This window comes from Tursiops truncatus, chromosome 17 (assembly GCF_011762595.2).
Source record: "Tursiops truncatus isolate mTurTru1 chromosome 17, mTurTru1.mat.Y, whole genome shotgun sequence".
NCBI lineage: Eukaryota > Metazoa > Chordata > Mammalia > Artiodactyla > Delphinidae > Tursiops > Tursiops truncatus.
Window position 1 is genome coordinate 69772736 of NC_047050.1, and position 20421 is coordinate 69793156.

The following is a 20421-nucleotide window of genomic DNA, read 5'->3' on the forward strand; positions in this document are numbered from 1 at the left end:
TAAATTTTGTCATCTCTGATATTAATTTTGTCATAACTACTTTAATTTTGCTTGCATTCAGCTAATAGGGCTTTATGCATTCTTTTCTTTATAGATTTCCTGTGTCTTTTAGATTCTTGTAAACTGTATAGCGTAACTGATTTTACATCAATTACCTTCCTACAGATTTTCTTTTTATGTTTCCTTCCTCATGCTTTCCAATTCCATGTAACTACTGACTTTTGTTTGCATTTATTTTCTGTAATACTTTGTAATTTACCTATTTTTATTTAATTCTACTCAGTTTCCCTAAAAACATTTATATTAAATGTTAACATGAATAAAGTGTAATATATATATTTGGGGGTTGTGAAATAGAAAATATTTATATGTTTGTTCTCCCCACTCACACTTTTCCAATTTTCACGTTTTAATCTAAGTTGTATAAATCACATTGTTTTCTTCTTGTACCACCTTCACTACTTCTTCCAAGGAAAATAATAACTTTTGGAATCTTTTCGAAATCTTATTCAAAATAATTAAAGCTATTTCTATAAGATTATAGACTTTTAGACTAATACTTTAGGAAGATGACAGTGTCTCAGTAGCCAAGGACTCATGGGTGAGGGATGTAACGGGGACTGGGGAATGAGAAGCCCTCATTAGGTCTTCAGTTCAACGTGACATAGCAGGAAGATATCACAGCCTCAGTCCTAACCTGCAAAAGGATATCTTTAGGTGTCACATCTTCCTTCCACATTCAGTACACATCTTCCTTTTTTTTTGCATTTCCAAGACCCTACCATAGGTGCCTAGCACATAGTAGGTACTCATTAAAATACATGGAATATTTGAATGAGTGAATGAATGAATGAATGGCAACAGATTAGAACTAAGAGCAAAGACCCCTGGAGATGCTTATTCCTGCCTATTCTGTCTACAAATGGGGAAGAGACAGGAGTTCCGTGGGCTGCAGCTTCATGCATGCTGGGCTCTGTTGGTGCTGGGTCCAACTAGTGGAGGAGAGATTTAGGGAACCATAGAAAATCCAAGCAGCTATGACTGTGACAGTAGTCTGTGAGTTAGTAACATAATTTCAAGTTTAAGCAGAAGAATGAGAAACTACTCAACAAGTGTCTGAGTCTGTTTGAAACTGGGACTTAGAAACTGGGGCATGGGCAGGTCTGGGTTTGCGGCGGTGACAGTGGCTTCAACAAGGAGACAGGACCTATCATTTATTTTTCGTTTCCACAGTAATTTTCACAGTGCTTTATTCATACTAGGTACTTAATAAATCTTTCATAAATTGAATATTTTAATTGATTAATAACTCATTAATTGTCTAAAGTTTTTCAGAATTTTGCAGGAAGTTTTCCATTTCTGAGTTCTACCACCTTATTTCCATGGTGTGGCAAGCCAAGCATGCTAAATCGTTCCCTCATCTGGTTAATAACTTCCACATAGTTTATTTATGGATGCGGCATGTTTTTCCTCCACCATGATTTTGCTTAAGTATACACATTTAATGTCTTCACTCATGCTTCATCAGTAATTTCTAAAAACGTCTCCACTTTTTTTTCCTTCATAAAACTTCCAAACTCTCTAAGCCCATTAGATAGCAACCTGTCTTGACATAAGCCCGTTGTGTGATCTGGAGGGGAGGGGAGGTGTGTCAGTTACTGGCTGAACAGTGCCCTTCAGTGAGGCCCTGCCCCACAAATGACATAGACGACTGCCTAGCAATACTTAAGTCACCTTCAGAAGAACTGGGGCACTTGAAAATTATCCACCTTCTTACATATTTCTGGTGTTCATATTTATTAGTTAATTATCCATAATACTGGTGTCGAACAGTTAAACGTGCAAAGCTCAGATTCCTGCAAAGGAATACTATTAATATAAAACTTTGGAATCAATAAGACTTCTTTATTTTCCTCTGGCATTAGAGGAAGTTAGTATTTATACCCAAATTTACTGCTGACATTTTAACAACTTCATGATTTGTTAACTGTTCTGATTGACTTCACTAAGAAAGGCACATAATTCACTGAGCCTGTTAAACAAAAATATTCCTTTAAAGAAAACAAGCTCTTTTTTCTCTTTAAAAAAGGCCATTAATCCACAATTAGAAAATATATAAATTATTTAAAAATCTTTGAACAGGTAAAAATACCTGGATAAGTCAAACATTTTTGAAGTATAGTCTATGTCAAATAAAGACATAATTGGTAGCAAAGAAAATTTAAATTTTTGAAAAATTGATCAGAAAAATAAGAAGGATAAGAATACTGGCTTTGATTCCAAAGATACCCAAGCTGTCTGAGGAAAAATTTTAAAGGTGCAATTACTGACATTCATATGTAAAATCAATATTGACAGTTGCACAAGACAGCTTCATGGCTTTGAAATAAAAGGAGAAAAAAATCTAACTATCAAACGGTTCCTTCAAAATTCTTTTATACTTGTAAAGTGCAATCTTATTTGACAGTTCCCCATGGAGGATCATACACACACACAGCCTAAGATTGCAAATGATATTTTATTAGGTTAGGACAAGCATCAAGAATGATGATGATGTTTTAAAAGAAAAGAAAATATCCTTTTAGAATCTTACTAGAGATAGTCTGAGTGGGAAATACCCTCCATGTACATGAAAATGTTCACGATCATTCTTGTTTGTTCTAGGCCAGCGACAGTTCAGAAGTGCTGGCGAGTTCACATTACCCCATTCCCCACACCCTGCAGCAGGGAACAGCTATCGAGCAAATATTCTCAGCGTTGGTTACTACTATCCCAGTTCCATCACCGCTGAGTTATTCTGAAGCACGTGTTTTGCACTGTCTCCTAGAGCTTTCCCGCTGGGGCTGCTGACACTTTGTCTTGACTGCCTTTCCTTCCCTACTCCATGACCAGCACCCCCATACTCCCCAAATAAACCACTGTACTCATCTCCCTATGGAGGCTTCTTCTTCTGGGAGGCTGCAAATTTAGGAAGTGTTTTACAGTTCAAATGTGAGTCTGCATCTCACAATTTAGTCTCTGCAACAACCGTGGGACTCTCAAGTTTCCCTCGAGGCGGAAGAGTAGGAACATGGTATAACCAGATTCCAAAATACCGACTAGGTTTCTACTGGAATCCCACTCAAGTCTCTCTGAGCACCTCGTTTAATTTTCACGGTGGGCTGGGTACTTATTTGAAAAAAGATTCTCTATCTCCCTCTCTCTCTCTCTCTCTCTACCTACCTACCTATCTACCTACAAGCCTGTGCTCTGCAACGGGAGAGACCACAGCAGCGAGAGGCCTGCGTACCGCAAAAATAAAAAAATTAAAAAAAAAAAAGAGATGCTTCCATGATGGGGAGCCTGGAAAAGAGGTGAACACCTAATTGGAGTTGCTTTTAGAGATTATGAGAAAAGAATTGGAACAGAAGATATAGATGTCTGCTTTAAGAGTTTCGCTGTGAAGCAGGTCAGAGCAGTAAGTAGAGGGGAATGTTTTTATTTTGAAGAAGGGAGATGTTACAGCATGTTTTCAAATGTAAGATGTATAGCAGAAAATTCAGTGAAGAAGTAGAGAGAAGAGAGAATTGTCAGAGGGGGAAAAATGGTCCTTCAAAGGCAAGGGGAAATAGGAGGCAACACACATCTGGAGAGTTTGGTTAGATCACAGACAGTTCATCATAGAATCAGGACGGCCACAGAGGCTGAGCAAGGAAAGATGTGATGGTGACAGTATGTGGAGATGATCTTTTCATGCTTTTATTTTTTTTTTCTATTTTCTTTTGACATTTTTTATTGGAGAGAATTTTGAGGCCAGGAGGATGTTTTTTGTTGCTGGTGGTGGTGGTGGTGATTTTTAATTTTAAATATTTCCTTTGTGGGTAACACCTCTTTGCACCTTCTGAAAAGTTATAGGATATTTATCCTTGTAATGAAGGAATTCTGACATTGGTCTGTTTTCGGTAATTTTACTTAGAACTCGTTAATTGCTTTTGATCTGAATATTCTAATTCTTATGTTTTTAAGCTCAAAAAAGTTATGACTTCTAAAATTGTTCTCATTTTGTTGGTGTGACCATAACTAATTCTTCGATTACACTTTCATCTAAGTGCTCTATATTTATAATATCTTGCATAGTTTTTAGCTCTTGTCCTTTAGCTACATTTTAGGAAGGCTCTTCAAGCTATTTTCCACATTTGCTTTGTTTCCCATGTCATTCCTTCTATTTAATCGCCATTGCAGACTTTAATTCTGCTACTTCAGTGCTAGTTTCCATTTTGTTCTTCCTTATCTCATTCAGCACCTGTTTATCTCTAACTATTGCCTTTGCCCCCATCTTGTTGCATTCTTACTTGTCTCCATTCTCTATTTTTACACTTGCTATGTCCTCTTGGACCCTATTTAGAATTGCCAAGTTTTCTAAAATTTCCCTTTGATTCCTGCCAAATATCATTTTCTTTTTCCTTTTTCTTTATTTTTTTTATTAACATCTTTATTGGAGTATTATTCTTTACAATGTTGTGTTAGTTTCTGCTGTATCACAAAGTGAAACAGCTATACATATACATACATCCCCATATCTCCTCCCTCTTGCATCTCCCTCCCACTCTCCCTATACTACCCCTCTAGGTGGTCACAAAACACCAAGTTGATCTCCCTGTGCTATGCATCTGCTTCCCACTAGCTATCTATTTTACATTTGGTAGTGTATATATGTCCATGCTACTCTCTCACTTCATCCCGGCTTACCGGTCCCCCTCGCCATGTCCTCAAGTCCATTCCCTACATCTGTGTCTTTATTCCTGTCCTGCCCCTAGGTTCTTCAGAACCTTTTTTTTTTTTTTAGATTCCATACATACGTGTTAGCATACGGTATTTGTTTTTCTTGTTCTGACTTACTTCACTCTGTATGACAGACTCTATGTCCATCCACCTCACTACAAATAACTCAATTTTGTTTCTTTTTATGGCTGAGTAAGATTCCATTGTATATATGAGCCACATCTTCTTTATCCATTCATCTGTCAATGGACACTTAGGTTGCTTCCATGTCCTGGCTATTGTAAACAGTGCTGCAATGAACATTGTGGTACATGACTCTTTTTGAGTTATGGTTTTCTCAGGGTATATGCCCAGTAGTGGGATTGTTGGGTCGCATGGTAGTTCTATTTTTAGTTTTTTAAGGAACCTCCATACTGTTCTCCATAGTGGCTGTATCAACTTACATTCCCACCAACAGTGCCATCGGGTTCCCTTTTCTCCACACACTCTCCAGCATTTATTGTGTAGATTTTTTGATGATGGCCATTCTGACTGGTGTGAGGTGATACCTCATTGTAGTTTTGATTTGCATTTCTATGATGAGTAGTGATATTGAGCATCCTTTCACGTGTTTGTTGGCAATCTGTATATCTTCTTTGGAGAAATGTCTATTTAGGTCTTCTGCCCATTTTTGGATTCGGTTGTTTGGTTTTTTGTTATTGAGCTGCATGAGCTGCTTGTATATTTTGGAGATCAATCCTTTGTCAGTTGCTTCGTTTGCAAATATTTTCTCCCATTCTAAGAGTTGTCTTTTCTACTTGTTTATGGTTTCCTTTGCTGTGCAAAAGCTTTTAAGTTTCATTAGGACACATTTGTTTATTTTTGGTTTTATTTCCCTTTCTCTAGGAGATGGGTCAAAGGGATCTTGCTGTGATTTATGTCATAGAGTGTTCTGCCTATGTTTTCCTCTAAGAGTTTGATAGTGTTTGGCCTTACCTTTAGGTTTTTAATCCGTTTTGAGTTTATTTTTGTGTATGGTGTTAGGGAGTGTTCTAATTTCATTCTTTTACATATAGCTGTCCAGTTTTCCCAGCACCACTTATTGAAGAGGCTGTCTTTTTTCCATTGTATATTCTCGCCTCCTTTATCAAAGGTAAGGTGACCATCTGTGCATGGGTTTATCTCTGGGCTTTCTAGCTTGTTCCATTGATCTATATTTCTGTTTTTGTGCCAGTACCATACTATCTTGATTACTGCATCTTTGTAGTATAGTCTGAAGTCTGGGAGCCTGATTCCTCCAGCTCCGTTTTTCTTTCTCAAGATTGCTTTGGCTGTTCAGGGTTTTTTGTGTTTCCATACAAATTGTGAAATTTTTGGTTCTAGCTCTCTGAAAAATGCCATTGGCAGTTTGATAGGGATTGCATTGAATCTGTAGATTGCTTTGGGTAGTAGAGTCATTTTCACAATGTTGATTCTTCCAATCCAAGAACATGGTATATCTCTTCATCTGTTTGTATCATCTTTAATTTCTTTCAACACTGTCTTTTAGTTTTCTGCATACAGGTCTTTTGTCTCCTTAGGTAGGTTTATTCCTAGGTATTTTATTCTTTTTGTTGCAATGGTAAATGGGAGTGTATCCTCTATTTCTCTTTCAGATTTTTCATCATTAGGACACTACATCATTGGACACTACAATACATTATTGTAGTGCAGATTCGATTATGTAGATATATCAATTCATTCCCACAACAATCTATAAATTCAATGCAACTCAGTAATAAAAATATTTACTAATAGGAATTAATATTGATTAACTTGACAATACTGATTACTAGTAATGGATAATATTAATTAATAGTAACATGAATGCAGTGTGTATTGTGTCCCAAGTGCTCATCTAGGTGCTTTACACATTAATTTATATAGTCCTCAAAACAACCTTTTGAGGTATGAATGATCATTAATATCACTTTATGGACAAGGAGTCTGAGGCACAGCACAGAGGGATTAATAATTTGCTCAAGGTCACACAGCTGCTGAGCAGAAGTATCAGGATTTAACCCAGGTTCTCTGGCTCCAGAGCCCATTACTTTAATCATCTCTTTTCACTCTCTCTAAATGGTAATAGCAATAAAAATTCAAATGGCATTTCTGGAGGCAGAATTTGATAAAATTATTTGAAAGTTAACCTGGAATAATACACATGGAGAAACAATGAGGAAATGGTTGAGGAGGGAGGAGAGGAATTAGGGGAGATTCGTGTTCTAAATATTAAAATGTATTTTAAAGATGCATTTAATGCATTCACTTGTTCAACAAAAATTTATTGAATACCTACTCTTTGCCAGTTTCTGTTCTAGGTGCCAGTGACACAGTAGTAACAAGAACAGACAAAAGTCCCTACTTTCATGAAGCTTAAATTTTTGTTGAGGGAGGGAGATAGACAAAGAAATAAACAATTAAATACATGGACTGTCCAGTGGTGATACATTCTATGAAGAAAAATACAGCAGGAACAGGGGATAAAGAGTACTGGGATGCGGAAGGGGAAACTTTTAAAATATCGGGATCAGGAAAGACCCCATGGTAAAATAACACTTAAGAAAAAAAAAAAAACTGAAAGAAGGGAGAGAACAAATCATGAGGATATCTGGGAGAAGGGCATTCCAGCAGAGTGAACAGTACGTGCAAAGGCCCTGGGGTAGGAGGATGCTTGTCACATTTGTGAAATAGTAAGGAAGCCAAGGTGGCTGGAATGATCAGAGGGTAAAGTCGTAGAAGATAACGTCAGAGAGATAATGGCAGGTGGAGGTTATCAGGGGATTTTGCTTTTAACTCTGAATGACTAGAAAACAAGACTTGGTCTGATTTACATATACTATAAAATGATCATTTGGCTGCTGTGCTGAACAAAGAAGAATAGTGAATTTCTGGTAGACAGGTGACACCCATAGGTCCATGTTTCCTGACTGGATACATCTAATGTAATAAAAGGCACTGGAGACTGAGACTCTACATCAATCCCAAAAGCTAAGACTAATGAATACAACAGTGCCGGAAGCTAGAGAGAAATGCCACTGACAAGTGGAGCAGGATTGAGAAAAGCCTCATGAAACACAGAATGTTTCCTACTTTGCTGCATTATTTTTTAGATTCTACATATAAGTGATATCTTATAGTATTGTCTTTCTCTGTCTGACTTACCAATTAGGGAACTTCTATTCCCTAATGCCACTTTCTGAGAAAGCCAGAGTATCTTTGCAACCACTACCCCACCTGCCACTTCTAGCCAAGACATCAACCCTTGAAATCACGGTGGAGGAGATGGCCTGGGAGATGTGGTACTCGTGAGTTACGTTACAAAGATGGCAGATGGAGACAGGAATTCTGCAGGGAATGGCAAGGATTGTGATATCTGTGTATTCTATCAACCCACAGATTACAGACTTGGTGGCAGATGTTGGAAAGCATCTGGTATTGTAGAGCTAGCATGAGATGAACGTCCCTGGGATGTGGAGCTGAGCTGGGAGAACCCACCAGCAGCTCAGCAACAGAACATCTAGCCATGACCTGTGACGGGGAACAGACTTAACGAAACTTGCCTATTTATCGGCACCCAGTCTGTATAGATCCGGCTTCATTTAGGGGTAGGGAAGGGAAAAGGATCCATTTGACATCCATGACAAAATACTGAATGAAATGTAGAATAAGAAATATTTGAGCACTTTGTGGATTCCATTACAAATTGTGTCCTTGAAAAAATGTATACAAAGTTAATCACTGAATTTCCACAGATAAACACAATATAATCATCACAGCACAGACATCAAATAGGTTAGCTTTTCACAAGTATTCTTTACAAATGCTATCACAAAGAAGGAAAAACTAAACAGCAAATTTGATCTTCTTTTCATTAATTTAGAGTATCCAAGTATTATAAACTACTAAGGACTATATTAGATATTTCCTGAAGTACTAAGTTATCACTTAACATATTGACCACACTGTTCTGTGAAAGAAACAAAAGTATACCTAAGTGTCTACCTGATCTTTACAAAATGCTTTAAAATTCCAAGAAGATGCCTCAGTCGTTATAACGCAAGTCAGACACGGACAATGCCACAGTAAGGTAGAAGCCTAGACACAAAAAACGACTCAGTGGATGAAACTTCGGTACTTCAATTGTTTCAATCAATAGGAATTATGAAGATGTTAACTTTTAGTAACACATATTTTTAATAGTAAGCATAAGTGAAGTTAGAATTTTATTTTTTAACTTTTGATGACTTTTTAAATTTAATTTTTAAGAAAAAGCTTTTGTTCTTTGAGCTTTACAGTCCTTACAAATACCTAACTCATGAGTCAAAAACAACTAATTCAGGGCAAGAAATAGCTACCTTTTAGGAGGAATAATGACAGAGGTATATAAAAGAAACGATAAAAGTAAATAAATTAATAATTAATAATTTAATAATTAAAAGGAATAATGATAGAGATAGCTTCACATCCATGTTACTTTTAGACAGTAGTCTAAAATCTTAAAAAAGTATATACCTCAAAGGAAAAAATGTTATACATAGTTTCTTATTAAGAAAAAAAAAGAACCATTCTGATTCTTTCTATGTAAATTATCTCATCTTCAACCAAACACTTCTAAAATGCCTTTTCTTTAATAAGCCATTTTTTATACTTTTTATGTGTATTTAACATGAAGATTTAAACAGATATAAAGACAAAAAGGATAACGGAAATAGAATGTTGTATTCATTTAAAAGATTCATAAGCAGAGATAGCAGAGGTCTTCTGATCAACTGCCTGGCACCCTGTAAAAGGTACGCAAATCATACGTCTTGATTTCCTTTTAGGAACATAGCAGTTACCATTTAATCTTTGGCTTTTCAGTTAGAATGGAAATTTCAAAAAAAAAAGAAAGGAGAATGCTGATCGCAGTGTCATTCAAATGTCTCTGTCGAAACACTGAGGTAATTGAGTTATCGCTTAGATTTCCCTATAGGATATTCTAACTGGCATAGAAGCGTTTCCTTAATTTGTTGTAGTCAACAAGGACAATGCGATTCTTCCCGTTGTGTTTGTTGTTTTATTGCTTGACAACAAATTGTATTTGCTGTCTTATTACCTCAGAGTAAAAATACATAACTGATTACTCATAATCTGTTACAAAACTGGCTTTGGGAAAATGAAGGATTATTAAACCATTATAGAAACCTTATTGGTTAATCAAGTTTATAATCTTTGTGTCCCCCAGGTCCCTTTTCTTTCTCACAAGGAGAACCCCACGTTTCTTTCTCACAAGGAGAACCCCACGTTGGTTTATCTACTCTTCCCCTTTGAAACCTGAGTGACTGGGGCAAAGCTGACCCTACCCCTAGCTCATGAGATGAGATAACAGTAACCAAACATAAAATAATAGGAACGAAGAAAGGACTACCATCTGTTTGGCCAGAGATTGGTTTCATTGTCCAGGGTTAAGCTCCTCAGGATTTGTTAGCCTCTTCAGCTAAATTAGCCAGATCAGTCCAGAGGAGCTTTTATTCCATGGCGATGGGAGAGGTCCTCTCTCTGGTCTTTCTCTGATTCTTTGTCTTTCCATTTTTGTGCAAGGTAAGAACACAAAAGCAAGTCACCCCAGTTACTCATGTAACTCATGTCAAGAAGGAAGTGCTCATGTCAAGAAGGAAGCAGGTCTGAGTTCAGAGCTAACATATCAGAAAGGGCCTGACCCTCCCCTGACTGGGCCCTCCCAACCTTCCGTATCTTGTTACAAGAGTTGAAACACTTCTTTCCGGTTAAAGCCAATTCTGTTTGGAGTTTCTGCAGCTTGCAGCACAAAACATCCTAACTCATTCACAGAGCCTGTATTGAGGAATCGGAATAGTCCATATAGACAGATGATTTTTTTTTAAGTTTTATTTCCTTAAGTTTTTTCAGGATTGTCATCTATCCATGTTAAGTCTGTTCAGGCTTCTAAACAGCTTCTGTCTCAGACATTCAGCTCTGAGATCAAAGTTAGAGTCTGAAAGTCAGCGGAGGGAACACTACCAGTCATTAGAAGTCAGCCATATCAAAAGTGCACATATAGTTTTGTTCTCTATGTCTGTGAGTCTGTTCCTGTGCTGTATACAGATTCATTTGCATTATTTTTTAGATTCTACATATAAGTGATATCTTATAGTATCGTCTTTCTCTGTCTGACTTACCAAGCATAAGAGGGAGGGGGAGGGACAAATTAGGAGGATGTGATTAACAGATAAAAATTACTATCCATAAAATAGATAAGCAGCAGGGATTTTCTACAAAACACAGAGAATTATATTCGTTATCTTATAATAACCTACACTGAAATGTAATCTGCAAAAAAAACCCCAAAACAAAAAACAGAACACTTTGCTGTATTCCTGAAACTAGCGCAATATTGTAAATCAATTATACTTCAATTAAAAAAAACTGAAAAAAATACATATACAACACTTCTCCTCCCAAATAAAAGACAAAAAAGAGTTTTAGTTTAAAATACTATCTTGGGCTTCCCTGGTGGCGCAGTGGTTGAGAATCTGCCTGCTAATGCAGGGGACACGGGTTCGAGCCCTGGTCTAGAAGGATCCCACATGCCGCGGAGCAACTAGGCCCGTGAGCCACAACTACTGAGCCTGCGCATCTGGAGCCTGTGCTCCGCAACAGGAGAGGCCACGATAGTGAGAGGCCCGCGCACCGCGACGAAGAGTGGCCCCCACTCGCCGCAACTAGAGAAAGCCCTCGCACAGAAACGAAGACCCAACACAGCAAAGATAAATAAATAAATACACTCCTACCCCCAACATCTTCTTTAAAAAAAAAAAAAAAACTTTCTAGTCCATATCATAAAAATAATATAAAGAGCAACAATGATGGCATCAATAAGTGCTCACTATGCTATGAATTTTATGTGTATTATCTTTCTTAAAAGCGGTATTAGGAAAAAGAGGCCCAGAACCAGGTTAATAACTTGCCCAAAGTCACGAATCTAGTAAGCTCAATATCGGGAATTCAACCACACTTTTTTTAAGAGACCCAAGGCCTACTACATCTCCTTTCAAAGTTATTGGTAAGGAAAGTACTGATTACCGTGTGCCGGGCATGCTCATGGCGCCTGTGATCTACGCACCCCTCCTCCACACTCTGTTCTGCCAGGTAGGAAGGCTGGGAGGCAGGAACTGCAGGTAGGAGGAGTTACAACAGTCACAGCGCCCCGGTCCCAGCTCTCCCTTCTCACAGGCCTTTGTTCTCCTACCTGAGCTGGTCCAAGTACATTTTCTGGCTCTCTCAGCCCAAAAGACCTCGATCACAAGTCATCAGGAGCCCTGGCAGGCCACGTTCCTCTAGGAACTTGAGGTTTGAACAAATGAGGCTACCTACCTTGGGCATGTAGACCACCAGATGCCCTGTTGTCTGAGCTCTTTTAGCAGAGCTGCTGTCAGGTTTGACTTCTGCAGGAAGGACAAGCTGAAATGGCTGAAAGCAAACAGGAAGTGTGGAGAGTGAGTGCGTATTACACGAGGGGGTTACTTTAAGAGGTGTTTTCATTACAAATTTAAGATTCACCATTTATTTAAAAAATCTGCTTAGGCTTATTAGGGAAAAAATAAAATATGGGCAATGCTTGATATGCATGAACGATTTTACGAATTTTAATTAATTGTCTGAGGAACAGTTAGTCACAGATCGTGACTGGTCCATTTATGAGAACATGGCTGATAAAGGATTTATAGATAAAACTTCTTGTCATAAAACATCAACACATTTCCATTTTAATGTCTTCAAGCTAACTGATATGAAAGCTCAGAATCAGCAAAAACTACTATTTCAAAAGTGATAAAGTTACAGTTGCTGTGAATGAAATCACTGACAATTTTAAATGGGTGCATTATTTTAAATGGGTACATTATTTAAATATAACTTCAAGCATAGGCTACCCATACATGACCATCTTATCAGCTCTGAAAAAAGTACTAACAAAACAAACACAGGTTAAAAATACAAATTTTATCATACCACTCCCGTCATTTAAAATCATGTGTCTAAAAAAACAGCACTCTGACTGGGTTTCTCTTTTTCTATTTTAAAATTACTTAAATCTGTTTTGAGGCAAGCTAGTTTGATTCAAGGCTGAGCTTCTGAAACGGGGACAGCCCAAAGGTTACACTTACCTTTCCCTTGACCATCACTCGCACGTAAGTTGGTTGTACATCAACATCGATTAAAGAGGTGTCCATATACCTTCAAAATTCAACAACCGAGTGTTATAATTTTCAAAACCATTTAAAGAAGTGTAAATACAAAGTCCCACTTGAGGGACCATTTTAAGTGAAGAAAGTTTACAATTTCCATGCTAAACAGGTCTTAGAATATTCATCTTAAATTCATGCCCAGACCGCCGGAAATTCAACATATCAGCAATTTCATTTTTAGACCCACAAGTACACTTGGCATTGATTGCCCCTTACCCCAAAATATCTGCGGCCTGAAACACCAGAGGTTTGCAGAGAACGGCTTGCCATGCTCCTTCATGAATATTTTATTTTAAGCCCCTAAGGCTGACTTGAATAGCCAGGAATGCTGAATCCACTAAGCTCCTGCGTCCTTAGGGCTGTCGATTCCCTGCAGCTGTTCTGCAGCTGCCCCATCCTACCTCTCCCGGAAGACTGGCTCCGGAAGCCCATCCTGCCCAGCAAGCCCAGCTCTCTCCCTCTATGGCAGTGACCTCAGGACTGGGGGCAATTGTTCTACACTTCGCGAGCAGAGGAAAGGTTTAGATTCCACATCACTCGTTAAAATAAGAAGTTTGGCCAAATGATTATTTTTATACATGTTAAAATATTTGAAAATGCAGCGATGATTCAAAAATCACAAACATCATGGCAGGTAGGACGATACAGGGGTGACAGGCTCAGGTTTTAGCCACCAGGCTTGTGAGGACTGACTCCACCTTCCCCTTCCTGCTTTATTACCCTGGATCACATTCCTTAACCTTTCTAAGCCTCTGTTTCCTCACCTGTAAAATGAGGATACAAATAGTGCCTATCCCCTAAGATTGCTAAGAAGACACGTGCACCATGCCTAGTACATAGTTAGTGGTAATAAAGCATTGTTACAATTAATGAAAAATTAAAATAATTAAAAGTAGAGTCAGGTTTTCCTACAACTTCATGTTTATTATCTACCACTTTAACTATGGATTACAGATTCTTTTTCGTGCTTAGGGCCGCCTAAAGTTCCTCTGCCCCGACCTACAAGGGTTTTGCATGTGCTGTTCTCCTCTGCCTAAAATAATCTTCTACCAGTCCTTTGTAGAGCTCGCTACATCTTATCCTTCAATTTTCAGTGCTCATGTCCCTGGCTTTCCCTTTTTCTCCAGCCATCCCCTACACCGCCAACTACCAGACTACACACACCATTGTTCTCCATCCCTGAACTCTGTCCTTTTCCCGTACGGCACTCCTCTCCCTTTGTAATTACCTATTAGATGCCTGCCTATGTATTGTCTGCCATCTCCACTGGGCCGTAAACCCAGGAGAGCAGGGACTGTATTCAGAACAGGCTGGTTACAGTCTCCCAGTGCGTGGCATGTAGCAGGCATTCTACAGCTATTGGAAGAAATAGAAGCAGGAAGCATACACGAATGCATGAACTTTCATGCATACATCCATGTGCCAATGAAGATAACAAGGAATTTTAGTGTAATAGTTTGGACAGAATCATGCGAATGGAAGGATTTTTCTACTTAGACAGGAGAAATATCACCGGTCCTTGAAAAGGTACATGCACGGGGAAATGAGGAAAGTTTTCATCTGAGGATTAATGTTAAGTAGCTAATCGAGCTAAAAGGAGAAAGAGGCACACATTCACTGAACTCCAGGAATAAGGCCTAAAAATGGAAAGGACTTAAAAGGATGAAAAAGGGAATGTTTAACTGAAAAACAGCAGAAAGGGAAGCTCAGGGAGTTGGAGCAACAGAGAACATGCAGTCAGCTGGAGGAGGGCTGGAATGGAAGGCAGCGCTTCTTAAAGGCAGGTGACCTGGCAGCAAGTGGGCAGAAGGGCTGTTGGAGGCGTGGGAGACGCAGCTGAGTGTGATGAGGGAGGGCTGCACTGAGAGCTGGCCCCCATTCACGCCGGCCAAAGATGGACACACCCCAAGTGCCCGTCAGTGGGTGAACGGATAAACAAAAAGGTGGTCTCTGCATTCAATGGAATATTATTCAGCCATGAATATGCTACAACATGGATGAACCCTGAAGACATTATACTGAGTGAAAGAAACCAGACACAAAGGCCAGATCTGATTCATTTATATGAAATACCCAGAATGGGCAAACTATGGAGACAGAAAGCAGATGAGTGGTTGCCAGGGGAAGGGGGGAAATGAAGAGTGACTGCTTATGGGGTACGGGGTTTCCTTATGTGTGAGAAAATTTCCTGGAAGTAGATAGTGGTAATGGTGTCACAACATTGTGAATTTACTGAATGCCACTGAGTTGTACAATTGAAAGGGTTGAAATGGTGAATTTTAAGTTATGTGTATTTTATCACAATTAAAGAAACAAAGTTGGACCTAAGACTGAGGGTTCACATTCTGGCTTCTCCAATTACCATGTTTACTTTCACAAGACTCACCCTCCTTGGGTAATCCCAGGATAACAATCTCTCCCATGCCACTGGGTTACTGAGAAGTTAAATGAGATAGAGCATGTAATAAAATCCCTCAAAAATAGAAATGCCTTTATTACAACTCATGAATGTAAATGTTCATTGATTCCATCGTCAAAATCATTCATTCATTCATCCATTTACTCCTGTACTTACTGAGCTCCTAACGGGTGTCAGGCACTGTTTTAGGTGTTAGAGACATAAAGAGGTAGGAACAAAAAAATAAAAGTTTCTGCCTCAACTACACATGTTTCAAAATACAGGTAAATTGAGAGTTTGTCAGGTAGAAATAAAAAAGCAGGGAGAGGTGGAAGGACGTGCTGAGGCAGGGGTGGTACTGGTCTATACTGGATGGTGAGGCAGAGAGGCCTCTATAATAAAGTGACATCTGAACAGAGGCCTGAAGGGCATGAGGACACCTAGCGTGAGAGTGATACAGGCAGAGGGAGGCACAAGGACAAAAGTACTGGGGCCTCGGTGGGTCTGAAAGGGCTGGAGAAGCAGAAAGGTCCTGAACGTGGATCCTGAAATCATCAGCAGGACAGAGGAAGTGAGCCAGGACCTGGAATCTTCAAGGAGGGAGGCAGATGGCCCGGGTGTCTTTAAATGGCTTCAACAAGGAAGCGTGGAAGGTGACGCAGGCTGATGGTGTGAATGTCACAGCTGTGGACAGTTGTGGGTTGGGGGAGAGCAGCTGTCAGGATGTGGGAATGAGGGGTAAGCAAGCAGGGAGTGCGGGGGTGAAACCAGTTAGGATGTAGGACGTGGCCTGGGAAGAGGGGGCAGCCAGTGATAAAGAGGCCACTGTTCATGTTTAAGAACTCAAGGGGCTGTGACTGAGAATGAAAATAGCAAGAAATGCCATGAAATAAATGCATAATAAAAGGTCTTTACCTATATACAGCCAGGTCCAGGACGATCTGGTTACGCTTTTCATCATCTCTCAAAGAGAAGTCAAGTCTAAGGAATAATCCATGTGGGGGGGGGGGGGGAAAGAGGATGTTTTTAGCGATACTTTATAGATAACCCCATCCCAGTATCAAAAGAAAATTTGATAAAAACTATGTCATAATCTTCAACGACAAACTTATTTTGGTAGCTGGTCAATAAAATCTGTTAGTTTAAAAATTTCAAAAGAAACCTACAACATATTCATAAATTATTCCTGTTTACATTGTTTCAATATGAGAATCCTGAACTACATAAAAAAAAAAAAAAATTAGCATCAGTGCAGAGACAGAGACACCTGGTGGTTAAAGTTTTCTTTTCCATTTCATTCGGGTTTGCAAGAAGCAAACTAAAACACAGAATTATTGATGGGGAATTACATGTTGCATTTGCTTGCCCTTATCCAGCATTCCATTAAGTTTTAAGCAGTCTTGTCTTTTTTCGTCTCCTTTCATTGGTGACCTTTCCCTAGCCCCCGGAAATGCTGAGATGCTGCCCATGACCTATCACTTCCATTTTATAGAAGAAGAAACAGGCTCAGAGAGGCTGACGTAGCTGGGAAAGAGGTCATGTGAGCCTTGGAGGCAGGATTTCAAATCTCAGCTGTACCCTGAGATTGAGTCCTAGGTATAACTTCCATACTGTCGATGTACTGTTCAGAATTACTTGGTTAATTTTATTTTGAATGTTTCACTTATCATATTACTCTGCAAAGTATAATACCCCAACAATATTAAAGAATGTAGGCTAGATTGTTTGGAGAAATGTAAGGTTGTCCCCCAGGTGTGGCTGCCAGCAGGATGTCTGCTTGTGGCGGTCACTCTCACTTGCTTTCAACACTCCTGCCCGGCGGGACCTCCTCAGGTGCTCCAATGACCCACGCATTCTCGATCTCATCTCTGGCGCTTTCCTATATGCTTTCTCCTCTGCCTTGCTTGCTTATTCCCCCATGCTCCAGCCACCAGCTTCAACTCTCCCGTCATCCATCTCTTGAAAGGTAATTTCAGGGAGGTTTTCTATGGCAGAGACTGATATTCCCCACTGTCTGCTCCCCCTTTATCCATAGTAACAGGGTCCCTGATTTTAATGAGGAATATGGCTCTGCAGGGTAAAGACCACATTCCCCAGCCTCCCTGGCAGCTAGATGAGATCATGTGATTTAATTCCGTAAAGAAAATGTGGTTTGGTGCTTTCCAGGAATTTTCCTTAAGAGAGGGGGTGTGTGCCACTTAACAGGCTATTGCAACCATCCAGGCAAGAGGAGGTTGACTTCCTCTAAGGTGGTGGCAATGGAGTGAATGAGAAGGGGTGGGATTCTGGTAATTCTGAAGGAAGAGCTCACTGATAACAGGAGGGAGAGAAGAATTGAGGATGAATCCGAGGTTTTGGTCTTGATACCCAGTGGATGCTCACTCCTGAGCTGGAGGACCTCTGAGGACCTGATGGTACGTGGTTGTGGGGATAGAAGTGAGGATGTCTGCTTTAGCCACGATAAGCCTACGACACATAGTTTATATCCACACAGGAGAGCAGATAGCTAGGTGCATATACAAGTCTTGAGCTCAGGGAAGAGGTTGGGTCTGGTTGTAAGTAAAGGAAGGATAGTGTTGAAATCATGGGATTTGGTGAGATCTCGAAAGAGTGAATGTGGAAAGAGAAGATAGCTGAGGAGTTTGCCCCAGAGCACTTAGGAGACAAGACAGAAAGGATCCAGCAAGGCAGAAGATGAGAAGGTAGTAGGGTCAAAGAATCAGAAGCAAAGGGAAGAACCTGTTTGGAGAAGGAAAGTATGATCAATCTGGGCAAATCTGTTAGGTTAAGTAGATGGCTGAGATTTGAAAAGATGTGACTGAATATAGAAATGATGTGAACATGGAATATAAAAACGATGGGACTGCAGAAGCTTCTGTGGTCTCACTAGGGGCACGCAGAGCCCAGAGGGTCTCCCTCAAGCCCTGCTGTAGCCTGAAGAGACAGTCTCCCCACTAGATTTTTAAGTTCCTTGAAGGCAGAAATCTGTCATATTCACTTCTGTATCCCCAGGGATTAGCATCATGTGTTGTGCTGCATTCATGACTTCTGGATAAAGAAGGGGTGTGTGTGTGTGGGGGGGGGGTGAGGTGGGGGTGAGATTATGAACTTGATCATGGAAACCACTAGAAATGGGCTAGCACGGGCAAGTCAGACACACCACCTATTACCTACGTGGCCTTGGGCAAGTCATTCACCTCTCAGTTCAAGTTTTTGACCTGTGAAGAAGAAATACTGCCTACCACACAAGACTGCTGTGAAGGGGACGTGAATGACGCCTAGGAGTGATTTAGGACAGCACCTCTTCTATTGTGGTAACAGCACAGCAAACGAAATGATCAAAGTAAACAGGTTCTGAGCAATGAAGCCAACAAGATCGAGTTCGTAGGCTTTTTGATCTGTACTTTGACTAGAAAAGGCCTTTTCCGCCTGCTTTCTAGTTTAAAATTTAAAAACAGCTAGATACCACTATACATGAGGACTTCCAGTTGGAATATTTTTCCTCTCTCATCAACTCCATCGAGGTATTTATATCAATTTCTTTCCTTAGCTCTCGAATGCTTTGCAGGTGTGTTCCAGAGTATAAAGTAGGCGTATAGGAGATCTATCAGTATCCTCAGCCAGCTTGTTCATGGCAGAGTTTTAAAAATTAAGAAACACAACAATAATGCACTTGGAATTTTCAGGCCTAAAACTGTACATGGTTCAAGGTTTCAGGAGACACAGAATAACTAAGATTTCCATACGTCAAGGTCATGTTTTGGATGCCAAGAAAACGAAATATAACATTACACACTTGAAAGCATAATGATGTTCTGCTTTCAAATACACACAAAATGACATTCTTATTAGGCTCATCAAGTTTGTTAAGAGTGGTCAGATATATTCTCTGCAGAACAAACGTGTCATTGAAACCATCGTATGACCAACACCACACATTCTGCTTCTTCAAGTCTCCACTCGGCCTCACTTACTTGGGCTCATTTACATTCAGGGCTCTCCCATCCTCACAGATCAGCACCCTGGGTGGTTTCACTTTCTTCTTTTTTTCACTTAATATTAGGGGTAGGTGGGAACAAGGGGCGGGAGAGAGAAAAAAATAAACAAAGATAATATAAAAGCAATTAATGTGTGAAACAGTTTAAGAAAAAATAATCAGGTATTTGTGAATACATCAGCAATTCACTGTGATGAAGTCCACTGCTGGGAACTGACAATCGAGCCACATTTTTGTGTGATTATATCTATATCTGTAAAGCGAAAATGTGACCAAGACAATTTGCCAGATAATTCGAATGGGGGAGAAAACTCCTTTTCATGAGATAGCCACGAATATTTAAATGAGTCTATTTTATGCATGATTTACTCAGCTAACTGTTAATTCCCCATTTGTGTATACATCTTCTACTTTAGCTAAAATTACAGTTTTTAAAATGCCAAATAGAAGCTATTTTATAGAAATAAAAATACCAGTACATAGGATCTACATAAAAGGATGTCTATCACAGCATTATCTACAGTGGCAAAACCTTGGAACCATCAAGAATGTCCATCAATGGAGGAATGATTGGATTGACTGTGGTACATTCATGCTATGAAATATTTTGCGGCTATTGAAAAATGTGTTCACTCTTTACCTACTCGTCTAGAAAGTTATAGAAAAGTGTTGATGATGATTTAGTGAGAACAAATAAAATGTAAGTCCACTTTTGTTTTTAAGAAAAGACCTTCAATCCTACGTTTGCAGAAATCATTTATATGATTGTAGCAGGTGGTAGAAGTTCTGGTAGGATGGACCCAAGCCTGCTAACTCTTATTACCATGAAGGGGCAGAGGTAGGAGGAAAATAAATGGAGCAAAGAGGAAAGATTCATGGAATAACATGAAAGAACATGTAGAACATAAATTCTGTTTATTTAAACACTTACTGAAAATACATAAAAACTTTAAAAAGGCATATATGGACAAGCTCTAGAAGAGCAGATGGACAAATCTGTT

The 20421-nt window shown here is 39.4% G+C and overlaps 1 protein-coding gene across 1 annotated transcript in view; it reads right to left on the bottom strand.

Moving 5' to 3' along the window:
- DNAAF11 (dynein axonemal assembly factor 11) overlaps positions 1 to 20421 on the bottom strand; it is a 109289-nt gene that overhangs the window by 54145 nt on the left and 34723 nt on the right. Inside the window, exons 7-10 of the mRNA XM_033842708.2 lie at positions 19398 to 19475; positions 16339 to 16404; positions 12945 to 13014; positions 12154 to 12249 (exon numbers count right to left, since the gene is read on the bottom strand). Of these exons, the coding sequence (XP_033698599.1) occupies positions 12154 to 12249; positions 12945 to 13014; positions 16339 to 16404; positions 19398 to 19475 (310 nt within the window). The remainder of the gene's footprint in view (positions 1 to 12153; positions 12250 to 12944; positions 13015 to 16338; positions 16405 to 19397; positions 19476 to 20421) is intronic.